Genomic DNA, 27,958 nt, shown 5'->3' with positions numbered 1-27,958 from the left:
ATGGAAAAGCTGCAGAAGGACAGGCTTAGAAGGCCCCTTTCAGATTGTCTCTGCATATCTCAGGATCAAAATGCCTTTTTCTCTGCAATTCAACTCACTATTATAACAACTACCAGGTCAGTGACACATGAAATGTAAGAATCTAAACAGATATGAGTCTGCTGAAAAGTTGGACAGACTTTGAAAAATTCCTCCCGTTATCTCACCATGGTGGCTTTTGCAGGAACCTGGATGCTATAATAGAAAAAGAGAAGTTTAAAACATACCATTTTTTTTTTTAAAAACTTACTAACTTTTCCTGTGGTTTATCACAAGACTAAAATTAGCTTGGCCAGATGCATTCAGTGCTTTGAATCACACAAGCACTGATTCTTCTGACCAGTTCCTAGCAGACAACTTAAATTGTTCAAACTTAGAGCAGAAATGAATGTTATCTGTGCATTGGCATGAATGGGAAACACTTTTGTCCATAGCCTGAAAAGAGGAGGGGAGATTGGACAATACCTGGTAGTGCCTATGGTTCCCCTTGTCAGGCCTCTAGTGCTAAGGAAGTCAGCCAATTGAAACACAAAGGCAAGTGAGTTCTCTTTGCAAATAAGCATGGGAATATAGAAAAAAACCCTCCACACTAATTTTCCACGAGTGTTGCAAGAGCTACTTAAATGAAAGGTCAACTTAAAAGCCGAACACCATTTTGTATTTGTCTTACTCAGTAAAGAGAAGGACCAGGTATTTTAAAATTTGATGTTTACATAATGCTGTCTCTTATACAAAACATGTTAGCAAAAACAAAGCTGTTAACCCATTGAACAGCTCACCTGCTAATGCCTTTTGTCCCTGAAGTGCTTCACCATCTTTTTCATCTGTCCTTTTCCTGTTTAAAAGGCCTTGGTTATCCCAGCAAGGGAAAGACAAACAACCTTATATGGGAGCCAGGAACAAGACTGTAGGAGAAATAAGAAGTATACACATGAATATTGGTAATTCTTCCATGTGGATGTCTTGTGTTAAAATAAGCTCACAGAAAATTTAGTAGTGAGACTAGATAATTGATTTAGCAAATCTTGGGTTAATTTATCGAGTCAACATGTAGGCCACAGATGCAATAGTCTTTAAAGCAGTGAAAGCAATATTCTTATTTCACAATGTAAACATATAGTGTTTCACCACTTGGGCATTTACTAAATGAGATAAGAAAGTTTATACAATTTGCTAACATGTTTTCTAAACCCAGTACTCTGGTACAATGTGCCTATTCATGCATGATGTTCCACAGGGCATTTTGTCCTTGGTGGTTCGAGTGTGCTTTATACCTCACTGCATGCCAGAGAGCCTCTAGCATCTTCAAGTCATTGGAAGACACTTGAGCTTCTCCTCATACCTGTGGTACCAACTCTCCAGACCTATGTTGCTTTTGTTACTCTCTTGAAGTTGTGGAGGATGAGTTTTGAAGTGTCCCAGGACTCCAGCTCAAAGATCTGTCATGTTTTTGGATAAGGAATGCCAACTGTTGGCTAGCTACCTTCATCTCACTTAACTTCAGCCATGCTAAGGTAAAAACAAGATACAAACATTCTATCAGGTTATTTTGTGTAGCTTTTTACTGGCTCTTGACTGAAACGTGATCCTTCAAGGTTATGTTAATTAACCATTTTTTGGGGTGACACCGGGTTTGAAATGACTGATACCCAATTCCCTCCTCTCAGGATAACTGTAAAAAATTTCAGTGTGATGTTATGGAACAGATTAAAAATGGGATATCAGTGTGCAAAGGTCAACATGGTTGTCTATAATCATTAAATAATTCAGTGCAGGAAATTGCACTGGCCTACATTTTCCAGGTTGCAAGACTGCAAGGAAAGATATAGATTTCAGGCTGAGTTCTACAAACACCTTGTCATGATACCTTGTCACCTCACAAAGACAGCTTCTTCTCCCCCTTCCACCTCTTTTGTTCCTGTTTCAAGCTGCCAAGGTCCACTCCACCTTGGTGTCAGCTCTGGCACTTGTTGCACCTTATGACCATCTACCCAGCTCTGCTCACTGGCTCAGAAGAAATTCTCCACTTCTGGTATGCTTCTGCCTGTTTAGTGAATTGAATTGCAGCAAGAAGAGGTCCTAAAAGTGGGAAAACTAGCATAAGACACATTGCAGATTGTGCTGCCAGAGCCTAGAAGAACGGTGTATCTCCTTTCAGCGGCAGTGAATGGCTGAAATTAGCCAAACCCGGGTGATAGAGCCAAGGACTTCCCCAGAAATGGTTTGCAATTGTACATTCACAAGAAATTGGTCTTTCCTTCAGTCATGTGATAAAGTGCTTGATAAAAATTACTGTGTGCATTCTTTGTGCTAAAGATAAGGTCAGATGAGATGGTTGTTTCAATTCCCTTTTTACTTCCAGCTCTGTGAATCTGTACATTGTATATTTGTAGTATGAGTGGAATTAGAGGGTGTCTGCAAGAATTCAGATTAAATGCATGTCTTCCAAATTCACAAAAAGTAATCTCAAGGTGTAGTCCTTCGTGTCCTCTCTCCCTGGCCCATTCCACAAATGAAACAAAGGCAGATTGTGTTTTTCCCCCTTCGCCATCCATGTATCTTTGAGACCCACGAAGGTGCTCATTAAAGGGACTCCACTGGATTGAAACAGAGGTCCATCTAGTCCTGAATTGATCTCAGTATGTATAAACAGATGCTTAAGGAAGAGCAGGGAAAGCATATATGATGTGTCACACAAGTGTTTGCCTTGTGAGGCAAATATTTTTAGAACAGAGAATTTCCTGAGCTGAATGTGGCTGCTGTCTGCTTAGTAACCCTCTGTAGATTTGTTTTCCAAGTATTTTTTCCTTTATTCCAAGTCCATTCTTTTACATCTATTACCCCTTTGGTAATAAATACCACAAGTCTACTATGGGTTGTGCAGAGAATCGCCTTTTTCTCATTGTCTGTAGCCTGGTTACTACCAGGTTCACCTGATTCCCTCTTAGTTCCTCTTGTGGTTGTAAAATTATAGTTTTGGTCCTAAATCTATGACAGTATTGCAAATACTTCAGCAGATGCAATTTCCATGCACACACAGTATGTGCAGGCAGAAATAAAGGCAATGAGTAGACAATCAATGTATTGCATGTGTTTGTGTATGAAAACCATGGTTGGACCACTGCAGAAGATGGTTCCTCTTGATTTTTTTAAAAAGACAGGGTTTTTTTTAACCCATCAAAAATATTGACAGTGTTCATGACCTTGCAATTTACTTACCATTGCCAAGACTAAATGTTCCTCTACCCTCAAGAATTCTGCATCCTCTGTCACTCGGAGACAAAGAGTTGAGGTGGGCAGGGGACCAGGGTCTGAAAATAACCCCTGGGTAGCGGATAAGCAGAACTGCAGACAGGAGGAGGGCAGTAGCAGTTTTTGAGGGTGAAACCCTAGATTACCAGCTCCTTTTCTGCGACCCGCCCCGTGCTGCATCTCTAAGGGTCACTGCCAAGGCGCATCCCGCAGTACCTGGGCGGGCGGCAGCGGCATCTCCGCCCGCGTAGCCGGCTCGGCTTCTCCCGAGCGCTGCCCCTCCGCGTAGCCCGTGCTCCCGGCAGCCCCGTGCCACAGGGAGGCCCGGGGACTTTGCACCCGCGGGAAGGGAACCACGGGCGGGGAGCGCTGTGCCTCCAGCCGCCTCCTGCCTCCCCGGCCGGGCTGGAGAGGAGGGAGCGGCGCGGCAGCAGCCGCCTGTCTCGCAGCCCCCGGCGGGGATCCGGCCCCTTCCCGCGGGGGCAGCGCCGACCCTGCCGTGTGACAGCCGGGGGGGGACGCTGCTGCCTCGGCGAGCCCGGCTGCGGCGGCTGCAGCCATGTGTTTCTCCGCCTGCCAGTGACACAATAACACGGGAAGCGGCGGGAGGGATCCGAGCCTGCCGAGGGGAAAAGTGACCTGACCCGCTCAGGTGAGCCGAAGCGGCGGGGGTGGCAGCCGCTGCCTCCCAGCCCTGGACGAGCTCTGCGGCCGCCGGGGCCGGGCGGGAGCAGCCCCGGGGCTGCCGGCGGGGGCGGCGCGGCCGGGGGGCGGCGGGTCCCCGGTCCCCCCTCACCCGGCGGTGCTGTGCCCGCAGGCCGGCGGCGATGGAGGAGGGCATGAGCAGCATGCAGCAGAAAGCGGCGGAGCTGGAGCACATGGCCGAGGTCCTGCTCACCGGCGAGCAGCTCCGGTAAGCGGTGCCTTCCTCCCGCTTTGCCGGGGACGCGTACCCGGGGTCAGCAGCAGCACCGCTGACGGCGAGGCTGACGAAGGGGGATTGCGGGTCGGAGGGCGCGGGTCTGTGCCCGCGGGCTTTCCTTGCACCGGAGCACCTGCCCTGCTTCCATCACATCCTCGGGCTCCGGCCCCGTTTCCAGCAGCGAGGAGGAGGAGGGGGCCGCAGCCAGTGCTGTGAGCCCAGGGGAGGTGAAGCACCGCCCGGGGGGCTTCTGCCGCGGGCACCTTTGCTCCCCTGCGTGGAACGGGAGGTGGCTAGGGAGAGGCTGCTGCGTCACTAAAGGCATCAAGCGATGCAGAAGGAGTGTGGCGTCTTTAAAGATTAAAACCCCCGAAGAAACCATACGCGATAAAGTGTCTGAGCACCCCACGGGGAGCCCAGCCGAGCGTAGGGCACCGCTCCCGCACAGCCCCGGTGCGGATCGGCGCTGGCAGCGGCACCGGGCGCTGACCCCGCAGCGCTGCGCCTTACTCCGAGGGCTTGTTTTTATTTTGGATCAGCTGGTCCCAGCAGATGGAAGGGGATCCCTACTGTCAGTGCCAGCAGTAATTAACAGTGCTTTGTGAGTGGAGTTGTGTGCGGCACTGGAACCTTGAACAAAAATGCCTGACTCAGTTAATTTTTAACTTATGTGATGTATTTAGTGTGCCGACTGTACCCATACACTAGAGATGAGAAAAATAAGTTTTAGTGCTTTCAGTTTGGTGATGAAACATCTTGTGATTGAGGAAGAAAATTCTCATTATAATATGTTGTATGATTAACTAGAAGGAGATTGTAAAAAATATTTTCCTCGTAGTTTTTGCTTGAATATTTTTTACCTTTTTGCTCTTATTTTTTTTAATCTTTTTGCTCAAATGCCTGACAAACACTGCAAAGTGATAGAAATGTTCCTTGATTTGGGAGGTGCCATCATTGCTGCTAGTGCAGACACTGTTACTGTTGCATTCAGTGAGGTGAGGAGCACTGACAGCTTGTGATGCCCATGGTTGGGAAGTAAGTGTTGTTTGCTGCTCTGGCTCCGGTACACACCAGTGTGTGCTCCAAGCTCGAGATTCGGCTTCAAAGTTGCCTGAAGTGAAACCTAGGGTGATAAGAGTGCACTGGCACAGGCTCTGCGTGGTGGAGTTGGTGCAAAGTTTTTCATCCAAGTGCCAAATAAGAATCCTGCTCTTCCTAGAAGTTGAAGATTTAAGGCTAATACAAAATTTTCATTGAGTTCATATTAATCTTTCTGAATACCTCATAGTTAAATGTAAGAGCCAAAGTTTTGCAATCTTTCCCTGGGGAGAAGACTGAGGAAACATCAATCAATCTGGGTCCTAGAATCAGCTCATTAGTATTGCAATCAAGGATGGTATTTGACATTTTATTTATTAAGGTCATGAAACATGGTGTTCTTTTTGGGCAGAGTGATCTGCAGATACAGAACAATTATTCCCCATCCTGTGAGGTTACCTATGGACATTCCTTTGCGAATCTGTAAGACGTGGCCTAAATGTGCTGGGACTGTGGATACATGATCAAGTCAGTGTGCATAATGTCTGGCTACTGCTGAATGGGAGGATCCACTCCTTTTCCTACTCCCTAGCAGTGTAGCCCCATCTCTTCCCTTGTGCCTGCTCATGTACTTCTTGCACTTCTTAAAAGCAGATCCAGTGTGGTAATCAGGTGGGTAGGTTAGTCTTCTGATCTGCTGGCTTCCAGAACCCCCAGAAGATAGATGGTGGGAATGTGGAGCCAGGAACAAGAACAGGATGTGGTAGAGAAGAGGTAAAATCTCCCATTTGCCTATCAGTGAGCTGTTGGGTGAGGTGGAACTGTATTGTAAAAATTGTCTTATCTTCTCCCAGTTTTTTATTAACTTTGTTCTGTTTCTCTGTTGGGACAGTCTATGCAAAGAGTTAGTTTTCTTCAGTTCTCAGACAACAAAAGCCACAAAATAAGTGATAGAAAACTGACCAGCAGACAAGTTTTAGCCAGCCCCACTAAGAAGTTTTCCTTTTACTGTCCAAGATAAGTGTAAAATGAAAATGTGGCAGGTTTTCAGGATCAAAGATAGGCTATATCAGCAGCCTTTGGGGCAGGCAAACAGGTGATAGAAAGCCAGCACACACATGCACTCAAGGAAACACACTGTACTCTATTCTTAGTGATGCTTACAACTGCAAGATTAGCCCCCAGCGGGAATGATGCAGACAGACAGGTGATTATGTGTGTATTTGGGTGAAAGTGCATGTGAGCAAGTGTTGCATACTGCAGGATGAACACATAACTTTGGAGTAAAAGTGTAAAATGAAACTGTGAGCATGGTGCTACACAAACCCAACCAAATATAGATATTTAAAGCACTCTTGTACTAGACCAAACAACACGTGTGTCTAAAGACTTACCAGAGCTGCTTAATTTGAATTCCTTACAAGGTTCCTGCTGCCCGTCTCGCCCCAGCCTCATGCGTTGCCTCATAGCTCTCGTTCCTGTGGCCTGTTGCACATCTGTCCCTCTCTGGCAGGGACTCGATGCAGTGAGGGCTAAAGCTGTTTGAGGCTCACCTTGGCAAGCCTAGCTTTGCACACTGGCACTGCTGGTGGTGGGATGGAAGCCCTGTGTCCCCTTCTCCTCCCCAGGCAAGTGCACATTGGTTAGGGGAAGGAGAGGAAGAGGACAAAGAGGTTTTTCCTTCTCCTTGCTCCTGTCCCTCGGTTTCTCGTGATGTGTGTTTCGCCTTTGCGAGGTCAGGAGCTCTGCCCAGATGTGTGCTCTGTCAGCTGGCACCCAGGAGGCTGGCTGCTGGCATAAGCTATGATTGAAATACTGGTCCATGGGGGACATGATTTATGGAGAAAGAAACAGGATCTTGAGGTATATTTCAGCTAACATGGTAAATTTTTACATCCAATATACCCAGCAGCTGTCTGAGCAAATGTCTAACTCTACCTTTGGTTAATAGAAACATAATTTTTAAAGCGAGGACGTCTGAAGTTTGGGTCTCTCTAAATTATCAGTGTGACATATCAGAACAGATCCTTTGGCAGTTTCTGCTGCCATGCAGAAAGTAGGAAGAGCAAGGCGAGAGCCAGGGTGGGCATGATCAGGCTGCGGGCTTTGCAGGCACTGATAGCCCTGTAAGGACAAACTGCCAGGGCTCTGGCTGCCTAACAGCTCCAACCACCCAAAACCCCAGCTTTTCCTCTGTTCTGCTGCAGATTCAGAGACCCTATAGTTGCTCAGTGGTGCACTCTCTTTTGAGGAGGCTGAAGTGATGAGTATGGAACTGTCTCCTGGAGGAACTGTGAGCTGTGCTTGAGAGCATCATGGGGCTTTCAGCTTCCTTGGAACAGGGAGAGCCCTTTGAAGCCTCCATCCTACTACATCCCTGCCTGCAAATCCCTGCCTGGTACAACCCTGGGAAATGAATGTCCCTGGGCTTCCTTGGCCTTGCTGGGAGTGCCTGAAGAAAGGTGTCACATCCTTAGTGCTTTGGATAGTCATTGTTGGAAGCTTAATAACGAGAACATAAAACGGCACTACTGAAGCTGATAAGAATTTTATCAGAGGCAGAGCAATTCCAAGCTCATTTCCCTCCTGGTTGAAGGCAACAGGTTGTGGCCGTTTCAGTGCTGTTTGGCAGAAGGATTAAAGTATTATCTCTCACTGGGTTTGAGTATTAACTTGATTAGAGCTGATCTTGCCCTCTGGCAACCAAAAGCAGTTTCAGTGGGCATGTTTTGATATACATGCTGGCTGCTTGTCTTACAAGTTAAGGGTGTCTGAAATCTTCCTTGTCTGCTAATTTTTCTTTTGTTTCTTGATGCCAGCTTTTCACCAAAATGTCATATATCTCCCAGGAGCTATATTTCTTACAGAAAATATGCCTAGTAATTCAGGGGTCTTCAGCTTTCAGTTGACCAAACAGCAATATTGAAACAATGCCTATTTTTTCCTTTTATTTTTTTTTTTGTAAATCAGAAATTGCCATTGTATATATAGTGCAGTTCTCTGTAGTATGTGTAACTTGAATGACACTTAATGTCTCTGCAGACTCTTTATCACCAGCTTTCACGAAAAGCAACACCTTTCCCAATTCACACGTCTGTTAAATAGTTGAGTAAATAATGATGAGACTTGTTAGATGAGCCAGTGGTTTTGGCGGAATAGTTCTAATTCATCATGGTCTTATTTCTGCTTGAGGAAATATGAAGCATGTTTCTTAGAGATTTTTCTTTCTTTCAAAAGAGAGAAAGGGCAAGATATGATTCAACAAAAATTTGTTTACCTTTTTATCAGAGTTTGTTTCATGAGTTTTGTCTTACAAATGAGGTTTTACTTGGTAAACAGCTACAAATTTTGAAGCTGTAAGACAAAACCAGTTTTCACGGGAACATTATCACTTTAAGAAGACAAAATGGAGTGCATAACTTTCAGAGTCATGGACCTACAGTCCATAACTTTTTTTCTTCCTCTGAGCAATAAATAGTCAACTTATTTTCATGGTGGTAGGATTGAAAGTTCATTGGCACTCTAAGGTTCAAAGAGCCCAGGGCACATAATAGTTTCTAGAGCAACAATGTCAAAAGACCCTCAGTAATAAAGTATTACTATGATATAGAATTATATAAACTGTATAGTTACATAATTTATTAAATGCTATCACTGTGTTTGAAAGTGTGTTAACACTCTAGTGTAAGTTTAGACTCTAAAAGGAACATAAGGATTTGAGATATTCAGTTGTCTAGAAGTCACTTCTTCTCGTCAGCTCCTGACGGATCTTTAGCTATTAAACAAGTGTTTATGACATTTGAAGAGACAGAATTCATTAGGATGAGATTTTATAATCTGCCTGGGCCAACCCAATATTGTACTTCCATCTCAGGGGATGATATGTTTTTCTACCCCATGCATCTTTTTCTTGCAACGTCCTTAGTCCTTTACCACTGATTGCATTTCCCTTAGCCAAGAGATACTGATTGGGTTGAGAACTAGCCCTAGAAAAAGTAATTTTCAGTTGTCTCACTTGAGAAAGCCCTTTTCTGCTGACTTCTTCAGGGTGGATAGAACACAGGAGACTATATGATCAGATTTTTGTGGAATAGAGTGCTCCGGAATTCTCTGTTCAAATAATCTCATCTTCATCAATTTGTTTTCCAAACTCAAGCAACCAAAAAATTGGCAATCTTCTCTGTGAGGTTCCATCAGTGATACACTGAAAGAAAAGATTTCAAAGGGAAGATTGGTAAAGCTTCAAAATGAATTGCTCTGAAATCAAGCAACTAACTCTACCCTATCACAATACTTTCAATTATATATTTTAATTAGTATAAATTATTATCATTTTATAAAAAGCATGTGTTTCTGAAATTTATATGTTGTTTTTTTCTGGAATCTTTGATACCTGATGCACCCTTTCATGTGTTTCAATCTTACCTATTTGTACTGATTCGTAATGACAAGTCCCATGTATATATATGATTCCTGGAACAGGAATCTCAATTTCTCATGTTCTTCAGTAAAATTATGGCTATTCAACATTTCTAGAAATGAAGATGCAATGCAAGGCAAGCTGGTGTGTGTAGCACATGCAAGAATAATTTTTACTTATTTTATGTTAGAGTAGCTGCCTATGAAGAAGTGAAAGAAGCTTGTTTCCATGTTGATGGTCATGCAGGGAAGGCAGAATGAATGTGCCAGAATCAGTCTAGGTTTGCATTTACTCCATGATCCTTGCTTCTGTGGGAGCAGTGGCCTTAGGCTGGCACCATGACAGAGAAGTCCTCCTATCACTTGCCACTGTTATTTACTATTTGTGTAGCAATAACGCCTTGGAATCTGAGCTATTTATCAGGTCCCAACAGGGGTAGCCACTGTATGCTCTGAAGAAGCAACGTAAAGCAACGTAAATCTTGGCTGAAGTCAGTAGTGGTTTCTTGCAGCAGTGGTGGGTTGTGGATGGTGAGAGATGATCTGTGTGAAGCTGCCAAAGTGGGACTGTCAGGATTGGGATTTCTGGTCTGAGAGGTCAGGCACTGAGCCCAAGAGTGGCACGGAAAGCACAGAGAAGAATAACTCCCAAGTGTGGAGATGCAGAAAGGATACTGTGTGTACAGGGATGGGTAGGGCGCTCTGGATACTGTGTTCAGGAAAGGATCTGCACTTTTCTCCCTCCAAAGTCACAGTCCCCCTCCAAAGTGAAAGAGCAGACTGAAGCCAGGAGGAAGGTCAAACAGCTTTTATTATTGGATAGATGGGCAGGGACTAGGGAGGAATCAGTACATCTTATTTTAGTTGAAGTATTTCTTATATCTGTAGACTCCAGTGCTTTTTGAAGTGTAAAGCTCACAGAATTTCAGTGCTTTCTGTGATGTAGAACTTAAGTGAAAGATGTTGTCACAGCAGCAATTAGCCTATCTGCAGTCCGTTTAAGTTCCTGATTACAGGCTTCTTCATCCCATCACTAAGTGTCTAGGCACTGACTGCAGGCTTGGTGGTAGCTCTGGGCTTAGGGTCTGCTCTCAGAGACGTTACCTCCTGAGGCTTCAGGCTCTCCTGACTTTCTGCTTTTTATTTTCATAACCCTTGTATTGTGGTTCTATTAACTCTCTTGCCTCTGTCATCCTGGCAGAGCAGACCTGGGGGAGTCTTTTTGCTAACTCAAAGATACTTCTTCTCTATGTTCAAGGCCAGTCACCTCCCCAAAATATACCTATGTGAGAAGAGGGTAAACTGATGAAGAACTGGCAGAGGGGATGAAAGGTTGGGGAAGAAGCAAGAACTAATCGGGTTTGGTTCATGCAGCTGGTCCTTGAAGAACTGTGTTGAAGCTCTAAATGTTAATAAAGATAGAAACTTCAGGTCTCAGCAGAACCATTGGCATTTGTCGAGGGAAGGATGCACTTCATGTGTTAATCATGGGCTGTTGTTTTTTTTTCTTAAGATCAGGACATTTAAAACATATATTTAAAATAATTTTAATATATAAACCAATGTAATTAAGTAGGTGTTTCTGCCTCCTGATTCCCACTCCTGTCCTTTCCCTCACTGGACTGGCTTAACCACCTCTGGACCCATGACTATGTGGTGACCTGCACTGGGGGAGTGATCAGCAGGGCTTTTGGAAGGCTGGTATTTCAGTTGGGTCAGTTTTACAAACCAATTTACCACATGACCACATAAAAGCTTTCTCTGAAGAAGTACAGGGGGAGAAGTGGGTGCCGGCTTCCCCCATGTCACTGAAACACATACAGTTTACGGCTGTGGTTTACTGATACAGCAGATCCAACTGCAGGCTGCCTCTGCCCCGCTCTTATCTCTTCCCTTGCACTTCGCACTGGTGTTCGTCTGGGATCACAAGTTCAGGGAACTGAAGCAGCTGAAGCCAAATAAGAAAAATTTAACTTTCTAAACGGGTTCAGCGTGAAGTCAGACCAGTGCCAGCACTGGGGTGAAGGAGCCAGCAGAAACACATGTCAAGGACAGGGAGATGGGAACAGTGGCAGCAAACTCGCTGCTGGGTTTGCTTGACCATCCCTCCAGAGATTAATTTGCTGGATTCCCATTTAAAAATTTCAGACTCCGGTAGAAGGCAGACTCTAAAAATCATGTTGAGTTTAGTTGCCCAACACACATGTTGTTACCTGAGAGGAACAGAAAATAAGTTTGCAATTTGCCAAGGCTTTTTCTTTTTCATCGTTTTTACCTTTACTTCTGCACTCTTATCATGGAACTGTGCATGAAGGGAGGTACAAATCCTGACATTTCATATGTTTTGAAATTTTTACTGTGTAATTCATATGACCAGCATATCCCAGTGCTACCAATGTGACAGCACTACTTCAGAATTCAACCTCAACCTAATTATCAGCCTTTTATAGTCTTAATAGTTTGTGTCTTAGCAGTGCTTCAATCCAGTAAATGCAGTCAGATCTCAAAGATGAACTTTGGAATAATTATAAAGTGTTCCTGGTTGGGCTTGCTAATTCTGAGCAAACACAGAAGTGGGTTTTCACATAACAAGGCTGTAATTCCCCATTTCCTTGCAATTGTGTAGGTGAGTACCTGAGCTACCACAACTGTGTCACAGGAGTTTGCAGAGAGATGAGAGTTTTTTGACCTACCTCAGGGGTAGGGCATGCTGTGGGTTTTACAGTGCTGTTGAGCTGATGTGTCTGGCTGCTGCTGCAGAAAGAGCAGCCCAATTCCTTCAGAGTGGGGATCCTGCTGCTTGGCTGGTTCAGTGTCCTGGCGCATGGTGAACAGTCTGGGGAGCTCAGACAGGTTATTGTTGTGTCAAACCAGCACCAATGGCAATGTCAGGGGTAAGGTCAGCTGTCCTGGGGTCAGGGGATGGGGAGCTCCACAGACCTCACCTTTCACTGGAGGACCCCACAGTGAGATTGGCTTCTCAGGGAATCAATTTCTGATACTGAAGTACAGCTCTGCCAGTCCAGGAGCCCCTTCTCACCCCTTTCATCAATTCTTCCCCTGCCCGACCCTCGTTTACGTGTCAGGTGTTTGGTAGAGATCGTAGCAATGCTGGGTGGGATTTGGGTGACTCCATCCAGACAGCCCTGTGGCTGTTTGGGTGAGGGTGCCTCCTGTATTAAGGCAGCAAGCACAGAGATGCTCACTTGAAGATAAAAAATCAGATTACAAAATTGTAACTAAATGGCTGGTTAGAGCAAAAGCCAACATACCTAAGAGATGGTGATAGCAAAGATGGGAGCTTGAAAGTAAAAGTACAGTAATCCTGCATTTGATATGACTGAAGAGGAAGAGGCAGTAGAAGGAATCAGGGAGATGAACACTGTTGTTCTGATCAAGAGCTGTGGCAACCATCTCTCCAAGATGATGTTTGTCTAGGACAGTGCATAGAAGAAGCCTTGAGGCAGAAAATAATAGGGAAGGAGAGAGTGGAACAGAACTTGTTCTGGGGGAGAGGTATAGCTGTCCAGGAAGGGGCATTGTGTGAGGAATCTGCAGAGACCAAAGTTGTTCTGCTGATAAACAGCATTGTCATATTTATCCTTTACAAGCCTTATATACTGTACCTGGTTTCGGAAGGTTGTCCCACCCCTGGTAACACAGAGGCCATTTAGCACAGTAGCCTTTGACTTGACATTGTGGAGGTTTGTGTGGGTTTTTTCCCTTGCTTCTCACACTAAGTGCTGTTTTCCGTAGTGTTTCCATTAGTGTTCAGCTGAGCTGTTGTACAACCCGCTGGCTCTGTGTCTGCACCACTTTCCTGCATATCAGCCCAAATGAGTTTATTGGCAGTTGAAAAGAAATTTTTGTGTGTCATATCCGTTGCTCTTCACATTGTGGCTCACGTCTTCAAAGCACTGGGGCTTCTTAAAGCAAGCCTGTGTGTTCTTTTGTGTTTTCACAAGCCAGTCTCAGCTCTGATTCAAGAGGCAAACCAAATGCAAGATATGATTACAATATGGTTAGTAAAAACAATTATTTTTAATTTAACTCCAGGGAGTATTACTAAATATTCACAGGAATCTAAATTTGTGAGTGCTTATCTAGAGGAATCAGAGTCCAACATTTATTTACACAAATCCTCTTTGGAAGGAGAATCTAACAACACACAGCCACACATCACTCAGAGTTAGGATTGCAAATAATGGAAATGAATTCTGAAAAGATATTAGCTAAGTGTTATTTATAGTGCTGATTGTCAGTGGTAGAAAAATTTCCTTTCATATTTTTCAGAAAAGATCCATGTCTTGATAATCATACATCCTTTTTTACACTAGCATTTAATTATTCAAACAGCTTAGAAATCAGGGTGATATAATAGAAAGCTGTTGTTTCCTGATGCTCAGGATGTAATTAACTTATACTTTCCTCTAGCTGAAATCAATTTATTTTTACTAAGATATAGAAAGAGTAACTCCTAGCTTAAACTGCTAAATTGCTGCTTGGTCAGTGCAGACAGAGGGAGATTGTGATGGGAAGAAGCTCAAAGTAGCATTATCATGTACAAATCCCAAAAGAGATTGTACAAATACCATTTTGAGAGTGATTTGGGCCTAGAAGCCTAAAGACTTGTCTTGGCCAATTAAAGTATTTTCAAAACTTAAAGCATTTGGACAAACTCAAACCTTTCAGTCCCTTTAGGAAATGGCAGAAATGCATGAGGTTAAATGAGGTTAATAAGTATATCTCTGTGATCAGAAGAATAGGAGCCATTGGTATCATACTATGCATGTCTAGTTAGATGAGGCAATGAAAGGGTGTTCTCAAAAGCCCACCAAACAGAAGAAATAAAGCAAAGTTTATTAGATGCTGATTTTAATAAGATTTATTTATTTATCTTTAATTTATGCAAAATAATACAACTCTCTAAAATAGACAGGAAAAAGGTGTCTTCATGCAAGAAGCAAGACCCAAGAAAGGCTGGCTCTCAGGGTAGGGTTGGGCTGGAGCAAGTGATGTACAAGGAAACTCTGAGGGCTGGGTCTGCTCAACCTAGAGAAGAAAAGGCTTGGGGGGGATCTTGGGGGGATCTTACTGCTGGTTGCAACTACTAAAATGAGAAGGTGTAGCCAAAAGGAGAGTCTTTTCTGAGGTGCACAGTGATGGTACAAGAGGCAATAGTCAAAATTTGCAAGGGACTTTCTAATTAGATATTTGGAAAGAATTATTCACCATAAGGGTAAATAAAAAATCGGAATAGGGGCCCAGAGAAGCTCTGAAATATCAAAATCTTGCCTGGACATGACCCTGAGCAACTGGTACTAACTGGATATGCTTTCAGTATAGGTTGGACCAGATGAATTCTAGAGATCCCTTCCAACTGAGTATTTCATGAAGGCATAGTGTGATGTCTTCTTTAAGCTATGGTGGCTGATATTATCAGCTTTTTTGTTACTGGCTGATAATCAGGTATTATTATCTGGTCAGTGGAACCGGTGGCAGGACTTCTAAGAATGCATCTTAACTACTGCAGTGCAAAATCAGCTAAGTTAGTTTGTACCACTCCTTGTTCTTACATTGTCCAGCTTTTCAAGCAGATTTAAGGGTGAGAAATGTATCCATGTCCAAATGAATGCCTAAGAACTTTAGAAAACTCTCTATTTCAGCTCAGGTTTTTAGGAAGATTTGAAGGTGACAACCTGACTCCCTTGACCTCACTGTCTTAATTTAGGCCAGGATTTTACCCCAATGTGATATTCGTGAGATGCCAACATTACAACTCTTCCAACCACCAAGATGGCTTTTCAAGGTTCATTTCTTAAGAACTTGGGGCACAGAAACCAAAGTCCACATGGCTAGGACATGGTAGGTTTATATCAGTCCCTGAAGGATAAGAACAGAGAAAAGATTGGAGACATTATACAGAGTAGTACGTGCTGGAAGGCCAGTAGGTCACAGTGCCAGAAATCCTGCTGGCTGTGTAGTGTTGGCATTACACGAGGAACAGTAATCTCAGGGCCAGCCACCTGCTCCTCTGTTCTCACTGCCTGCACAGTGTTGCTACAGATGGATTGAGCCCTCTCAGATCCTCTCACACTGTGCACAAAGGGACCACTTTTGGAGTTCATTTGTGTGCACAGGTTCCTGTGCATGGTCCTGCAGCTCCTTCTGTGGAAAGAGGACTTTCAGTCATGTGTTGAGGGGGAAGAAAGTGTTTGAACTGTTAACACTTTCCTCCCTTGGAGTGTCATGTCTCATCCTGTAATCCATTTGGAATGTAATGAGATACATTCCCTTGCAAAGGCATGATTAAATCAAGCATGTACCCAACCATTATTCCACCTTGTTAATAATATTTCTTTAAACATGCACAAAACAATGGGATTTTTGCTTTCTCTGTATGCTACTGTGCTTTATCGCAATGTTGCAATGCCTAGGTCCTTCAAAAATATTTCTTAATGGGGGAAAATCCAGTCATTTAAATTTTCTATGAAGTGGTGGGTTTTCCAAGTGCTGTACTTTGATCCTGTTGTAAGGAATCAAACACAGGTTGTTGGAAGATAATTGCTTGCATTTACTTTTTTGGGTTACAGAGGGGCTAGAGCTGCTCCAATCTAATATATTAAGAACTTCATGTGACTTTTTTTTGTTGTTGAGTCTGTAAATCAACACCAGCTGAAACAGCATATTCTAAATAATTTCACATGAAATATGTTTGTACTCTGTGTTGCTTTCTTTACTGATGAATATGGAATATCTGAGTTTACATGAGGCCAGTAACAACAGTATTCTTGGGAAACACATTATTGGGCCATAGGAGAAAGAAAAAGGGGTTGCATAAACTGCTTAGGAGAAGCACAATAAACATGGAATGAAAATTTTATTTTAACATATAGTTGCTAAGGAAAAGTTCCAGTGGACTGGAAATTGTGAAATTTTGCTTGCAGGCTAAAAACTGTACACAGCACATCTCTTTATGTAAAATATCAGTATTTCACCTCAGAGAATGACAAACCTGTAGAAAAAGGCACAAAAAGATGTTGATCAATGGTTTCATGTCTTCAGTGGCCCAAAACCTTTTGCAGTTTCAGCAGTTCATATATGCACAGCTTACTTACATGGACTGAAATCATGTAAATCTCTATTGACAATCTGGACAAGGGGATAGAGGGCACCCTTAGTCCGTTTGCAGATGATACCAAGTTGGGCAGGAGTGTTGATCTGCCGGAGGGTAGGAGAGGTCTATAGAGGGATTTGATCAGGCTGGATCAGTGGGCCAAGGCCAATTTTAGAAGGAACAACACGGCCCAAGTGCCAGGTCCTGCATTCTGGTCACAACAACCCCATGCAGTGCTACAGGCTTGGAAATGAGTGGCTGGAAAACTGCCCGTTGGAGAAGGACTTGGGGGTGCTGGTCGACAGCCAGCTGAACATGAGCCAGCAGTGTGCCAAGAAGTCCAAGGGCATCCTGGCCTGTGTCAGAAACAGCAGGAGCAGGGAAGTGGTTGCCCTCCTGTACTCGGCACTGGTGAGGCCCAAATTCTGTGTCGAGTTTTGGGCCCCTCACTACAAGAAGCACATTGAGGTGCTGGAGCATGTCCAGGAAAGGGCAGCAAAGCTGGTAAAGGGTCTGGAGCACAAGTCCTATGAGGAGAGGCTGAGGGAGCTAGAGTTGTTTGTCCTGGAGAAGGGGAGGCTCAGGGGGCACCTTATCACTGTCTACAACTACCTGAAAGGAGGTTGTAGCCAGGTGAATGTCAGTCTTTTCTCCCAAGTAACAAGTGACAGGGCAAGATGAAATGGCTTCAAGGTGTACCAGAGGAGGTTTCGATTGGATATTAGGAAAAATTTCTTCAAGGAAATTGTTGTCAAGCATTGGAATGGGCTACTCAAGGAAGTAGTGAAGTCACCACTGCTGGAGCTATTTAAAAGACGTGTAGATGTGGCACTTGGGGACATGGTTTAATAACGGACTTGGCAGTGCTGGGTTGAGGGTTGGACTTGATGGTCTTAAAAACATTTTCCAAAATAAACATTTCTGTGATTCTGTGATTCTGTAGTTCAGCATTCGTTAAACTCATTTTGGTTATGTTCAAATTAAGACCTAATTAGCACTGTACTGTGCTTTGAAAGTCAGGGTGAATAATGGACTAAACCTTGGCACGTGCTCTGGTATCCCTGTGGCTGGGCAGCTCCAACAAGAAGCACCTGTGGTCTGCCTGCCCACCTGTGCTTGTTGAAACCATCTGAAGAGCAACCATAGCCAGGCTCCTACAGATCCTGCCTTTCTTGAGGACAAGTGATGTCAGGGCTTGTCTTGAGTAAATGAATTGGATTAACACACAGTGTTGGGCCATTTATAACCATGATAGGTGAATATCTGAGTCTGAACCACTCAGCTCCTCTTGTCCTGTTACCCATCTAAAACCTATCTCCAACTGTCTGTGCAACATACGTTTTGGATTCAAGTTGAGACCCGAGACAAAGTTTGGAGTATGTTGTAAACATAAACATATTGTTGTAATCTAAATCCAGCAGCATTCTACTGAGGCTGATGCGTACGTAAAGCTGACGCCACTACTTGATGAATAAGGGTCAGGGTGCATGTTCTGAGTTATTAAAGCAGTAAGAAGTCACAATTTGAATTTATTGTCAGAGCACATAAATACCTGTTCACTGACCTTTCTGAATGTTGGAGAGAGAATTTTGCCTAAAAAGAGAAATGGCAAACACATGCCCAGCAATGGGAGCAAGATGTTCAGTGAAGCAACAGAATTTCTTTGGGTCCTTGTGGATTTATTTATTATTTTAAAGGAAATTGTTCATTTAATCTTAAGAGCAGAGGAAGATTGCTTCTGTAATATTTATCTTTTCAAAGCTTATCTACTTGTGAGCATTTGACAAGGCCTAATCAAACAAGACAAGATCCTTGATAGCATCCTGACAGAAGGAACTGTTCATAAAGAGTGATTATGGCACAGCTGTGTATATGCCATATATGAGATGTAGAAAAATGCTGAGCTAATCAAACAGAACCATCCCCAGGCTATATTTTTGCAAAAGGAAAATCTTCAAAATAGAATTAGTATTTAACTAGGATTTTTATTAATACATTTTCCTTAATGATAAAGTTCTTCATTAGCCTACCAGAATTTAGGCAGTGAGCAACTTCATGCTATTACATAATCCCCTTAAATTCATATGCCATAATTCTTCATGTTGCTTGTTTGTATGACCTAGATAAAGAAAGAGATTTAAAGTTGATAGGTTGGGGTTTTGTCATTAAAATACTTCTGTCAGAAAGGAATCCTTTCTGTGTTTAAAAAATGAATACAGTAGTGTTGTGTTGCAAAATTGTTGAGTAAAATCATTGTTACCATTTGCATAGATGCATTTGGAACTCATTCAGTGTAGTATGGGGCAATCAATAGATTTCCAAGACATTTTTCATTTTTGCATCTCTAGATGGTAATTTATGTCTTCTTTTTTGTTTGGCATTTGCAGTGAAACCTAATTGGATATTACAGGATTCTCTTTAAGAAGAACAAGTGTAAATGAGCAGAATGTTAATTAGGATTACACTGATTTGTTGCCTCCAGCTGACTGTGAAGGTCATACTGGCTTATATTTTACTCTCAAAGCAACATTTTTCTGAAGTAAACAAGGCAATTTAAGGAAACTCCCAAAGCCTGTAACATCATCCTATTTAGGCTTCTATTATTCTATTTTGATTTTTTTATTTTAATAATTGCATAATCTATATTATTTCAATAAATAAAATAAAATCATATGCTACTATATAAAATTAGACAAATTCCAGGCTAAAAAGACCAAGGTGACTATGACTAGGTAGACAGGTTCTTTATGGTAGCTTCACAAGATCTCAGATTAGAGGCTGGAGGTTCCTGCAAACCTGGTGATCTGGATCTCAACAGGATGAGTGGATGTTGCATGTGGAGGCAGGAAAGCCACCAGTTAATCCCTGTCCTTCCAGTCATCCACGTAAGGACTATTGCATGTGTGCACAGTAAAAAAGAAAAACAAGGAACACTCCATGGCAAAAGCAAGGAAGCATGCTCCCAAATGTGGACATTTCTCGTTATACCTATAGCTCCTGAGCTTTGGCAAACACACAAAGAATGTATACCTGCATATGTACTTTTAATAAAAGCTTTAATGTAAACAGCAAATGTCTTAGTATAGGCAGCATTTGAACTTTTCTTTTTTGCAGCTGACATGAACCAGGACTTTAGAAAGGCTGTGAGTCCTGGTGTGGTGCATTCAAAGGCCAGCCTGTGGTTCTCTTCCTTCCTGTAGTACTCCCAAGGTTGTTTGCAGATAGCAGTGTAAAATCATGTAACTATAAAACATGAGACTTGAAGGTTTTCTGCAGAATATTATAACACTTAATCCTTCAGTATATTATTACAGTTCTCTGAAAGTCATTTAAGTTTGTCATAAGTAACAATCATCATTGTAAGCTACATCATTGCGTCTATTTGAGCTTATTGTTCTTGAATGACATGGCATAAACAAAACACAGTATTTAGATGGTGTTCTGTAGTATCATATACAATGACATGAACAACTGGATTTCCCATTATTTCTGGAAACATCTCAGTTAATACAACTTAAGGTTGACTTTGGTTTTTGTATGGTCTCTGCCTGTTTTCAGCCAGCCAGTGCAAGTTTCACTACAGCATATTCAGCTATTTCTGACACTGTTGCTTTCAGCCTCTGAGTTCCCAGTTTTCAGCAAAGCATTTTGTTGTTCGTGCAGAGCCTTAAATTTTATAGTCTTACCTGTTCCTCTATTTCTATTTATGCACAGTTTAATCACCTCTAGGTATTCCAGTCAAATGGAACACTTACTTTAAGTGTCTAAAAATTTGAATCAGTCCCAGTTTTATTTTGCACTTTTGTGGTCAACGACTGGATTTCAGCGAATTTTGGGAGACAGTGAAAAGAACTTTCTTGCATCATGTCTTCTGTCAGTGTAACATCCTGCATATTATGGTAATGCCAGCTGTAGGAGGTAAAAAACCATGAATCAGTGCCAAAATACTGTTAAGATTTTTTTTTTTTAAAGAAATTCAGTACAGACTGCCTTTTTTTAGTGACTGCTTTCCCACTTACTATCACAGCTTCCTTCCAAATAAAAATAAATTCCAGTAATGCAGTTATACTAAACATGAAGAAAATGAAGATATTAATATAGATTGGAAAGAGATAAACAAAGTTTGACAGTTTTAATACAGCCTACTGTATATTGAAATAGTATTACCTCTACATTCATTTTAATCTGAATCTGCGTATTTGTGGAAAATGAGTAAAAAGTCTTTGAGCCTTAGCCTCAATATAAAATCAGGTTTGTTGACAATAGTACATAACACTAAGTATTTTATTACTCCTTTTATTACCTATCAGGTACTGGCTCTCTGTGCTTGATGACATTCACAATTACACAGCACAGCATTTGGATAAGAGTTTTGTGTAGAGATGGAAAACACTTGGTAAAAGCAGTTGGGATGTTACTGCAGCATGAAGCATTATTAATGATGAAGGCAGATCTTTTTTACTTGCTTTAAGCAGGGTTGCCAAGGACTGCTGAAAGAAGTCCAAACAGTTGGTGCTCCTCTGAGAAGCATAAAATATCAGGGAGAAGATCTCCTGCACATATGTGCCTCTCAGGTTGAGAGCAGCCATGCCTGGAAGGACTTTGAGCTCAGAGGTTGCCCAAAGCCATATAATGTCCCAGCAAAACTATTTGTCACTTATTGACAGGGTGGGAGAAATACCAAACTGCACTTGAGATTAGGCACTTGACTGATTTCACTTCTCCCATGGATTTCTTGGGTTATCTCTGGCAGATAACACCCCCTTTTACTGTTTGCTCTGCAGACCTGTTCAGTGCTGCAGTGCTCTGGGCATTACAGGTTTGCTCTTCCCAGATGTGCTGAGAGATGGGTGGGTGAAAAGACCTCCTTGTTTCTCAGGCTGTCTGAAACTTGCTGCATGCACTGCGAGTGACCAAGGTCATACTCAGCTTTTCCCTCTGGGTAGGTGTAAAAGAGAAGTCAGCCTTGCTGTGTAAGGGACGTCAGCCTGTAGCTTCTTTTGGCTTCCCTACCTCCTGGGGGTGCAAGGTGCATCCAAGAGAGGAGTTTTCACACAGCAGGGCTTTCTGCTACTCACAGCCCCTTGTGTCCTTACTGCAGCGTCTCTTCCTGATTCCAGTGATGCAGAACTGTAATTCAGCATCCTATTCCCCAGATCCCAGTCTGTCTCTCTAAGTTCCTGAATGGCAGCGCTGGCAGCAGTAGCTGTAGCAGTAGGGCTTGTGCTCTTTGACCTGTATTTGCCCTGTTTAGCCCACTTAGCATTTCAAAGGAATGTTCTCCTCTTCCACCCATGTTACTGAGATAACACTACTCCTTCCTGAGTTTGCTATCCACAGAATAATTAATTTTTTGAGAGGTATTTTAGCATAAGTCTACAAGAGGTGCTGGTCTTATGGCTACCATGTTAATCGGGTCAAGGGATGTCTATAGCAACAATTCTCCTATGGTTTCTGGTCTGCACTTTGAAATGTTACTGGTTTACTGTAGAAGTCTTCACTTTAGATTTGGGAAGGCATCCTTGAGAAAATTATTATTGATTTAGTAAGCCTAGGAATATCCTTGCAATGGAGACACAGAAAATTAATGTGGAGAAAACATAATTGATGGATATGAGCAAAGATGGCTTGCTCTTCAGTGGAAAGTCCATCAGTTCTTTTGGGGATCCACACAGTAGTATCACATAGACTCAGACCTGCATACATGCATCCCATAGTGCATCCCAGCTCATCCACGCGTGAGTGAGAAGCACAATTAATATTTGGCTTCTCTGTAGAGAAGGGGAACTGCGAGTTGCTGAGTTCTGACAGCTTCAGCCCAGAAAGCAAACAGCTGGAGTGAGACAGGCAGACTTCCACTTTCCTTATGACTAGGGGCAGGTATTCTGTGTTTTCCTCTTTGTAAAACGTGGTTTTATGCTTTCCAGCAACACAGAAGCTCTCAAGGTTCAAGGGCATAGGCAAATAGATGTATTATTCATGTTTGTACACATTTTACTTAAAAGTGAAATGCAAGTGAAATGGCTTGGCAGGCAGGGGGATTAGCCACTTCACAGCTTCCGTTGGTTTTGCAAGGAGTCTCTAGTTTTATGACAGATTGATACAAACAAACAGATATAATTTCCTCTTCAGTCTGAAGTACTGAAAGGGAGCCTGTGGCTCTGAATTTCTGGGCTGAATTTGTGGGCTGAAAGAGTGTCTCCAAGAGACATCATTTTGATTTCATTCCAGACCCTGAACCATGGCTGTGTTTGTTCCCCAGAGTTTGCTTTGATCCCTTACAGTGTTAGTAAAATGTTATGAGTGCTGGGGATGTCCCTGTGCATGCTTAGTACCTTCTGAACGCATGAAAGAAAAACCTCATTAAAGAGGCAGCCACAGTGTTTTATTTAAAGCCACAGCAGCACTGGGGAACCACCACTTCTCTGAAAGCTTTAGGATTTCCTCTGCAGTGCACCCAGTGATGGTTTACCTGAAGTCTCTCTATCTGGCTCTGTGTTCTGGCATCTCTTCCCACTGACAACATGGCTGTGGGCAGAAAAGTGGAGATAAACACAGTGATGAGAACTGATATCAGGAGCTGCTTTGAAGACACCCTCTCTAACCCCATTTGAGATGTTAAAATTCCTTCTCTGCTGCAGCTACTGACACAGAAATATTTTCATCCTATTTCCAGTACGACCCCATGTTTTAAAGGGTATTCTAGCTCCTGTGAATATCAAGTAACAGAACTAAGTGATTGCAGAGCTGAAGCATAAATAGAAAGAGGAACATTCAGCAATGAAATGCTGACACTTCATCTGAGACTTGGCAAGCCCAGCTGGAAATGCTTGTCCCAGCAACACACACTACATTCACAGAGTACCTTCACGATCGCCTCTGCGTAAAAAGTTCATATCCTCATGACCTATTTTATTTTTTTGCTGACAGTGCAGTGGCAAAAGTTTAGTGTAAAGGATATTTCAAGTAGTTCTGTATTTTCCTGGGTGTGTATATATACACAAATGCTGCCTTATGCTCATTTATTTTATAATTAATTGGGTCTGCAACTGACGTGTGGGGTTTAAATTTTGATGGGACTTATGCTTCTGAGTCACTGAGACACTTTGGAAAATGCCATGTTTTAGTAAGATGCCTGTCTACTGTGCTGTAGACAGATCATATGTTTATGTTCAGAAAACAGCAGAACTTTATGACCTCTGGGCAGATGCAAAACTCTTCTGTTTCCAGCAGAAAGGGGCAATTCTACCTACCAGTGGCACACCTGTGATAACCCTTGAGAAGAGGTGTGAAAACCCCATGTTTTTAGCCACCATGAATTGTCCTCATCTTTGTGAAGATACTGTTTCTGCCAGTATATGTTTGTCCCTAAGGATGTTGTGACTTGCTTTTCTTGGAAATAAGTAAATCCTTCTCTTGCAGAAGTTCCAAATACATGAAACTTGTGAAAGAATTTGAGGCAGAAACCACTTGCACTGCTTTGCCTCCTTGTATAGCACTGTTAATTTTCCAGGGATATGATACAGTTTTATTCAGAGTTTATAGAATTTGATAGAATTGTAGTAGTTCAGTGAATGCTGACTGGCAGTGCTTGATCTAGGATAGTCACTGAAACCAAAGTGTAACACAGCAGTAACCCATGAGCATGCTGGAACTCATCAGCAGCAGTTGAGCACTCTGAGGCAGGAGGTGCTACGTGCCATGACCAATTACAACATCAGCGTGTATTGTTCAATAGTTAATAAATTCTGCTAGGAATTTCCATTTTAAATTATCTCTTCACTGGTGTTTTGTCCTTCCATAAAAAAAAAAATGGTTCTAAATTATGTATTCTGTGATACAGATGATATATATATGACATATAATATAGATGATTACATATTGCAAAATATTATAATAAAATATAAAATTTGCATATATATGATTTATTTCTATATATCATATATATATATATGTATGCACACATACACATATTTATTCACACTTTGAAACCAAGCCATATGTATGTTGCTTGTCTTCACCAAGGGCAAGTCTCGATTGACCAACCTGGTGGCCTTCTGTGATGGAATAACTACATCAGTGGACGGGGGAAGGGCTTCAGATGTCATTTATCTGGACTTTTTTAGGGCCTTTAACACAGTCCATCACAACATTCTTCTCTCTGAATTGGAGAGAGGGATTTGATGGACTGTTCAGCTGATGAGGAGTTTGTTGGATGGTCACATCCAGAGGGTAGCAGTCACTGGCTCTACATCCATATGGACACTGGTGGTGTTCCTCAGGGGTCCATACGGAGATCAGCAGAGTTTATTATCATCATCAGTGACACAGGCAGTGGTATCAAGCGCACCCTCAGGAAGTTTGCAGATGATACCAAGCTGAGAGGAGTGAATGACACATCTGAGGGACAAAATGCCATCCAGAGGCACTTGGATAAGCTTGAGAAGTGGGTCCATGGGAACCTAATAAGGTTCAACAAGGCCAAGTGCAAGGCGTGTGCCTGGGTCAGGGCAACCCCTGCTATATCAGTATAGGCTGTGGGATGGACAAATCAAGAGCAGCCCTGCTGAGAAGGACTTGGGGTGATGGCAGATGAAAAGATGGACATGATGTGATAATGATGTGACTCTTGGGGATGGTCCTGTGCAGGACTAAGGGTTGGACTCCATAATCCTTGTGGGTCCCTTCCAACTTGTCGTATTCTGTGATTCTGTGACTCTGTAATGTGCGATTGCAGCCCAGAAAGCCAATTGTATTCTGGGCTGCATCAAAAGCAGTGTGGTCAGCAGGTCGAGGGAGGGGATCCAGCCCTCTGCTCTGTTGAGGCCCCACCTGGAGTACTGTGTCCAGCTCTGGGGTCCTCAGCACAGGAAAGACGTCGACCTGTTGGGGTCAGTCCAGAGAAGGGCCACGAAGGTGATTAGAGGGACAGAGCACTTCTTGTGAAAACAGAAAAACAGCCTGGGGAAGAGAGGCTCCAGGAAGACCTTATTGTGGCCTTCCAATACTTAAAGGGTGCTTAGAAGAAAGATGTGGACCAGCTTTTTAGTAGGACCTGTTGCAGTACAGTAGGGGTAATGATTTAAATTAAAAAATGGTAGATTCATATTAGATATAAGGAAGAAATTTTTTGTGATGAAGGTGGTGAAATACTGGAACAAGGTGCCCAGGGGGTGATAGATGCCCCATCCCTGGAAACATTCATGTTTAGGGTACGGGGGCTCTGAGCAATTAATACATTGGAAGATGTCTCTGCTCATTGCAGGGGGATTGGACCAGATGACCTTTAAAGGCCACAACCAAAACACAATCGAAACTGTTCTACAGTTCTATGATATATGCATCTTTATGTGTGTGTATGATTGTTTCAGGAATGTTAAAAGAGGTGAATGAGTGGAGCTCCATATGAAAGTCTTCATACCATGTTATCTATTTAGAGTGTCAGGGACCAACCTGTTCTCTGCACGTTGTTCCTGAGCCTTGCTAGGATAAATGTAGGGAGGGACTATATAGGATGTACTAGGAAACGGCAGATAAACTATTCAGGAAATTACCAAGAAGAATAGGAGGTTTTTAGTTTTTTTTCATGCATAGAAATCAGGATTGGATACTGCTTTGGAAGATCTAGGTTAGCCAAGCACAAACTACTAGACTTAATAAAGGGAAATAGCTGGGTGAGATATTTGGAGCATGGTCCAGTTAATGATAATAATTACTGTCTTTATCCAGCAGGCTGGCCTTGCCTGGGTTTAAAAGGAAAGCTAACTTCTTGTGCAGGCCCTGTCTCATAAGTCCTTATCCATTGGTCCAGAAAAAGATACAAGAAACTTCAAAATGCATAATGTCCCTGGTGGAAATAAAAATGTCCCTGTTGGTTGGAAACAAAATGCGAGTTTCATGTAGCTGCAAGAGCAGTTTTGTCCCAGGTTAGTGCCTGATCCTTAATTTCTAGGCAAAGATTTAGATTTTTCCATTATCTTGACTTTTCTTACAGTTACCAAAGTGATACTGGATGTGGCACTTAGTGCTATGGTCTAGTAACCACAGTGGTAGTGGAATCAGGGGTTGGACTTGATGATCTCAGAGGTCCTTTCCAACCCAGCTGATTCTGTGTTTCTATGATTCTATGAAAATGCCTCTCAACAAATAGCATCGTTCCAGATAGCTCTGAACACACTTAGCTGCAAATCAGTCCTCCACGTTATCCCGTTACATAGGAGAAAGGCACTTCTATTTGGAGCAGGAGTCCCTACATATTGTTATTTAGGAGCAGCTCCTGTTTGCACAAGCCCCCAGGAAGCTGTTCTGGCATGCATGGTTGCAAATACAGCCTGTCTTTATTTGTTGTAAGCATGAGTAAGAGTCATGGATATCAGTTTGTAAATATTAAAGGGTTGCATGTGCCTGTTATAGTTCACAGGCAATTGCTCAAATGCTTTTGATGTCACATTGTTTTCTCCAAGTAGGGCAGACTGTGGCCCCACGTGCAAAATCTGGCAGGTAGTCTTGACTAATGCATGGAATTATGTATGGATGACGTACTGGTGTACACAAGATCATTTTCTGGTGTTCAGCTATTAAGTTGTACAAAAAGGGTCAACTTTTCAAAGGCTTTGTCAAGGTGTCTCCCCATCACCCCTTGTTATTTGCCCTCTCTCTTTTACCCCTTCTCAAACTGGTCAGGGTTTGTCAGTCAGCTAATTCTCCTAATCAGCTCTTGAGAAAAACTTTTTCTAGTGAGAGAAATCTGTTTGATGTTAGGTCTTTTCCAGTCATCATGTAGACTCGCTGACGAAGGGTGATTAACCTTACTTAAAGAGAAAACATCAAGGACTTGGAGTGAGAAACCTGTTTCCCAGTGCCAAGGGATAAAGAATTTACCACTTCATGTGGGCATTGGCTCCAGTTTAATTGCATTCACTGATGCGTTTTATTCCTTTTTAACCCATTTGATTTGTTTCCTGATAAATACTTATGAACGCAGACACATTTTTTGAATTTTTTGCCTAAACTTTTGATTTTTGTACTGCAATATATGCTCAGTAACTTTACCTCAGGCTTCTGTATTTGTAGTTTACACTGGATACAATGCCAATTTACTGAGCTACTTCTCCTCCGTGTAGTTTGATTTTTAGCAGGTTTGTAAAGGTGAGAGAGGCTTGACAGAGAGA

General features: G+C 42.7%; 1 protein-coding gene across 1 annotated transcript in view; it reads left to right on the top strand.

The window, feature by feature from the left end:
- The first annotated feature begins 3,690 nt into the window (after positions 1-3,690).
- Positions 3,691-27,958, top strand: part of DEPTOR (DEP domain containing MTOR interacting protein) — a 75,623-nt gene continuing 51,355 nt past the window's right edge. The window contains exons 1-2 of the mRNA XM_050321590.1: positions 3,691-3,943; positions 4,109-4,204. Coding sequence (XP_050177547.1) covers positions 4,119-4,204 — 86 coding nt within the window. The 5' untranslated portion in view covers positions 3,691-3,943; positions 4,109-4,118. The remainder of the gene's footprint in view (positions 3,944-4,108; positions 4,205-27,958) is intronic.

The sequence above is a fragment of the Myiozetetes cayanensis genome, unplaced genomic scaffold (assembly GCF_022539395.1).
Source record: "Myiozetetes cayanensis isolate MyiCay16 unplaced genomic scaffold, myiCay2020 scf1, whole genome shotgun sequence".
In the NCBI taxonomy this organism is placed as follows: Eukaryota; Metazoa; Chordata; class Aves; order Passeriformes; family Tyrannidae; genus Myiozetetes; species Myiozetetes cayanensis.
The sequence above is the reverse complement of the archived record's forward strand: the minus strand, read 5'-3'. Positions and strand labels throughout refer to the sequence as shown.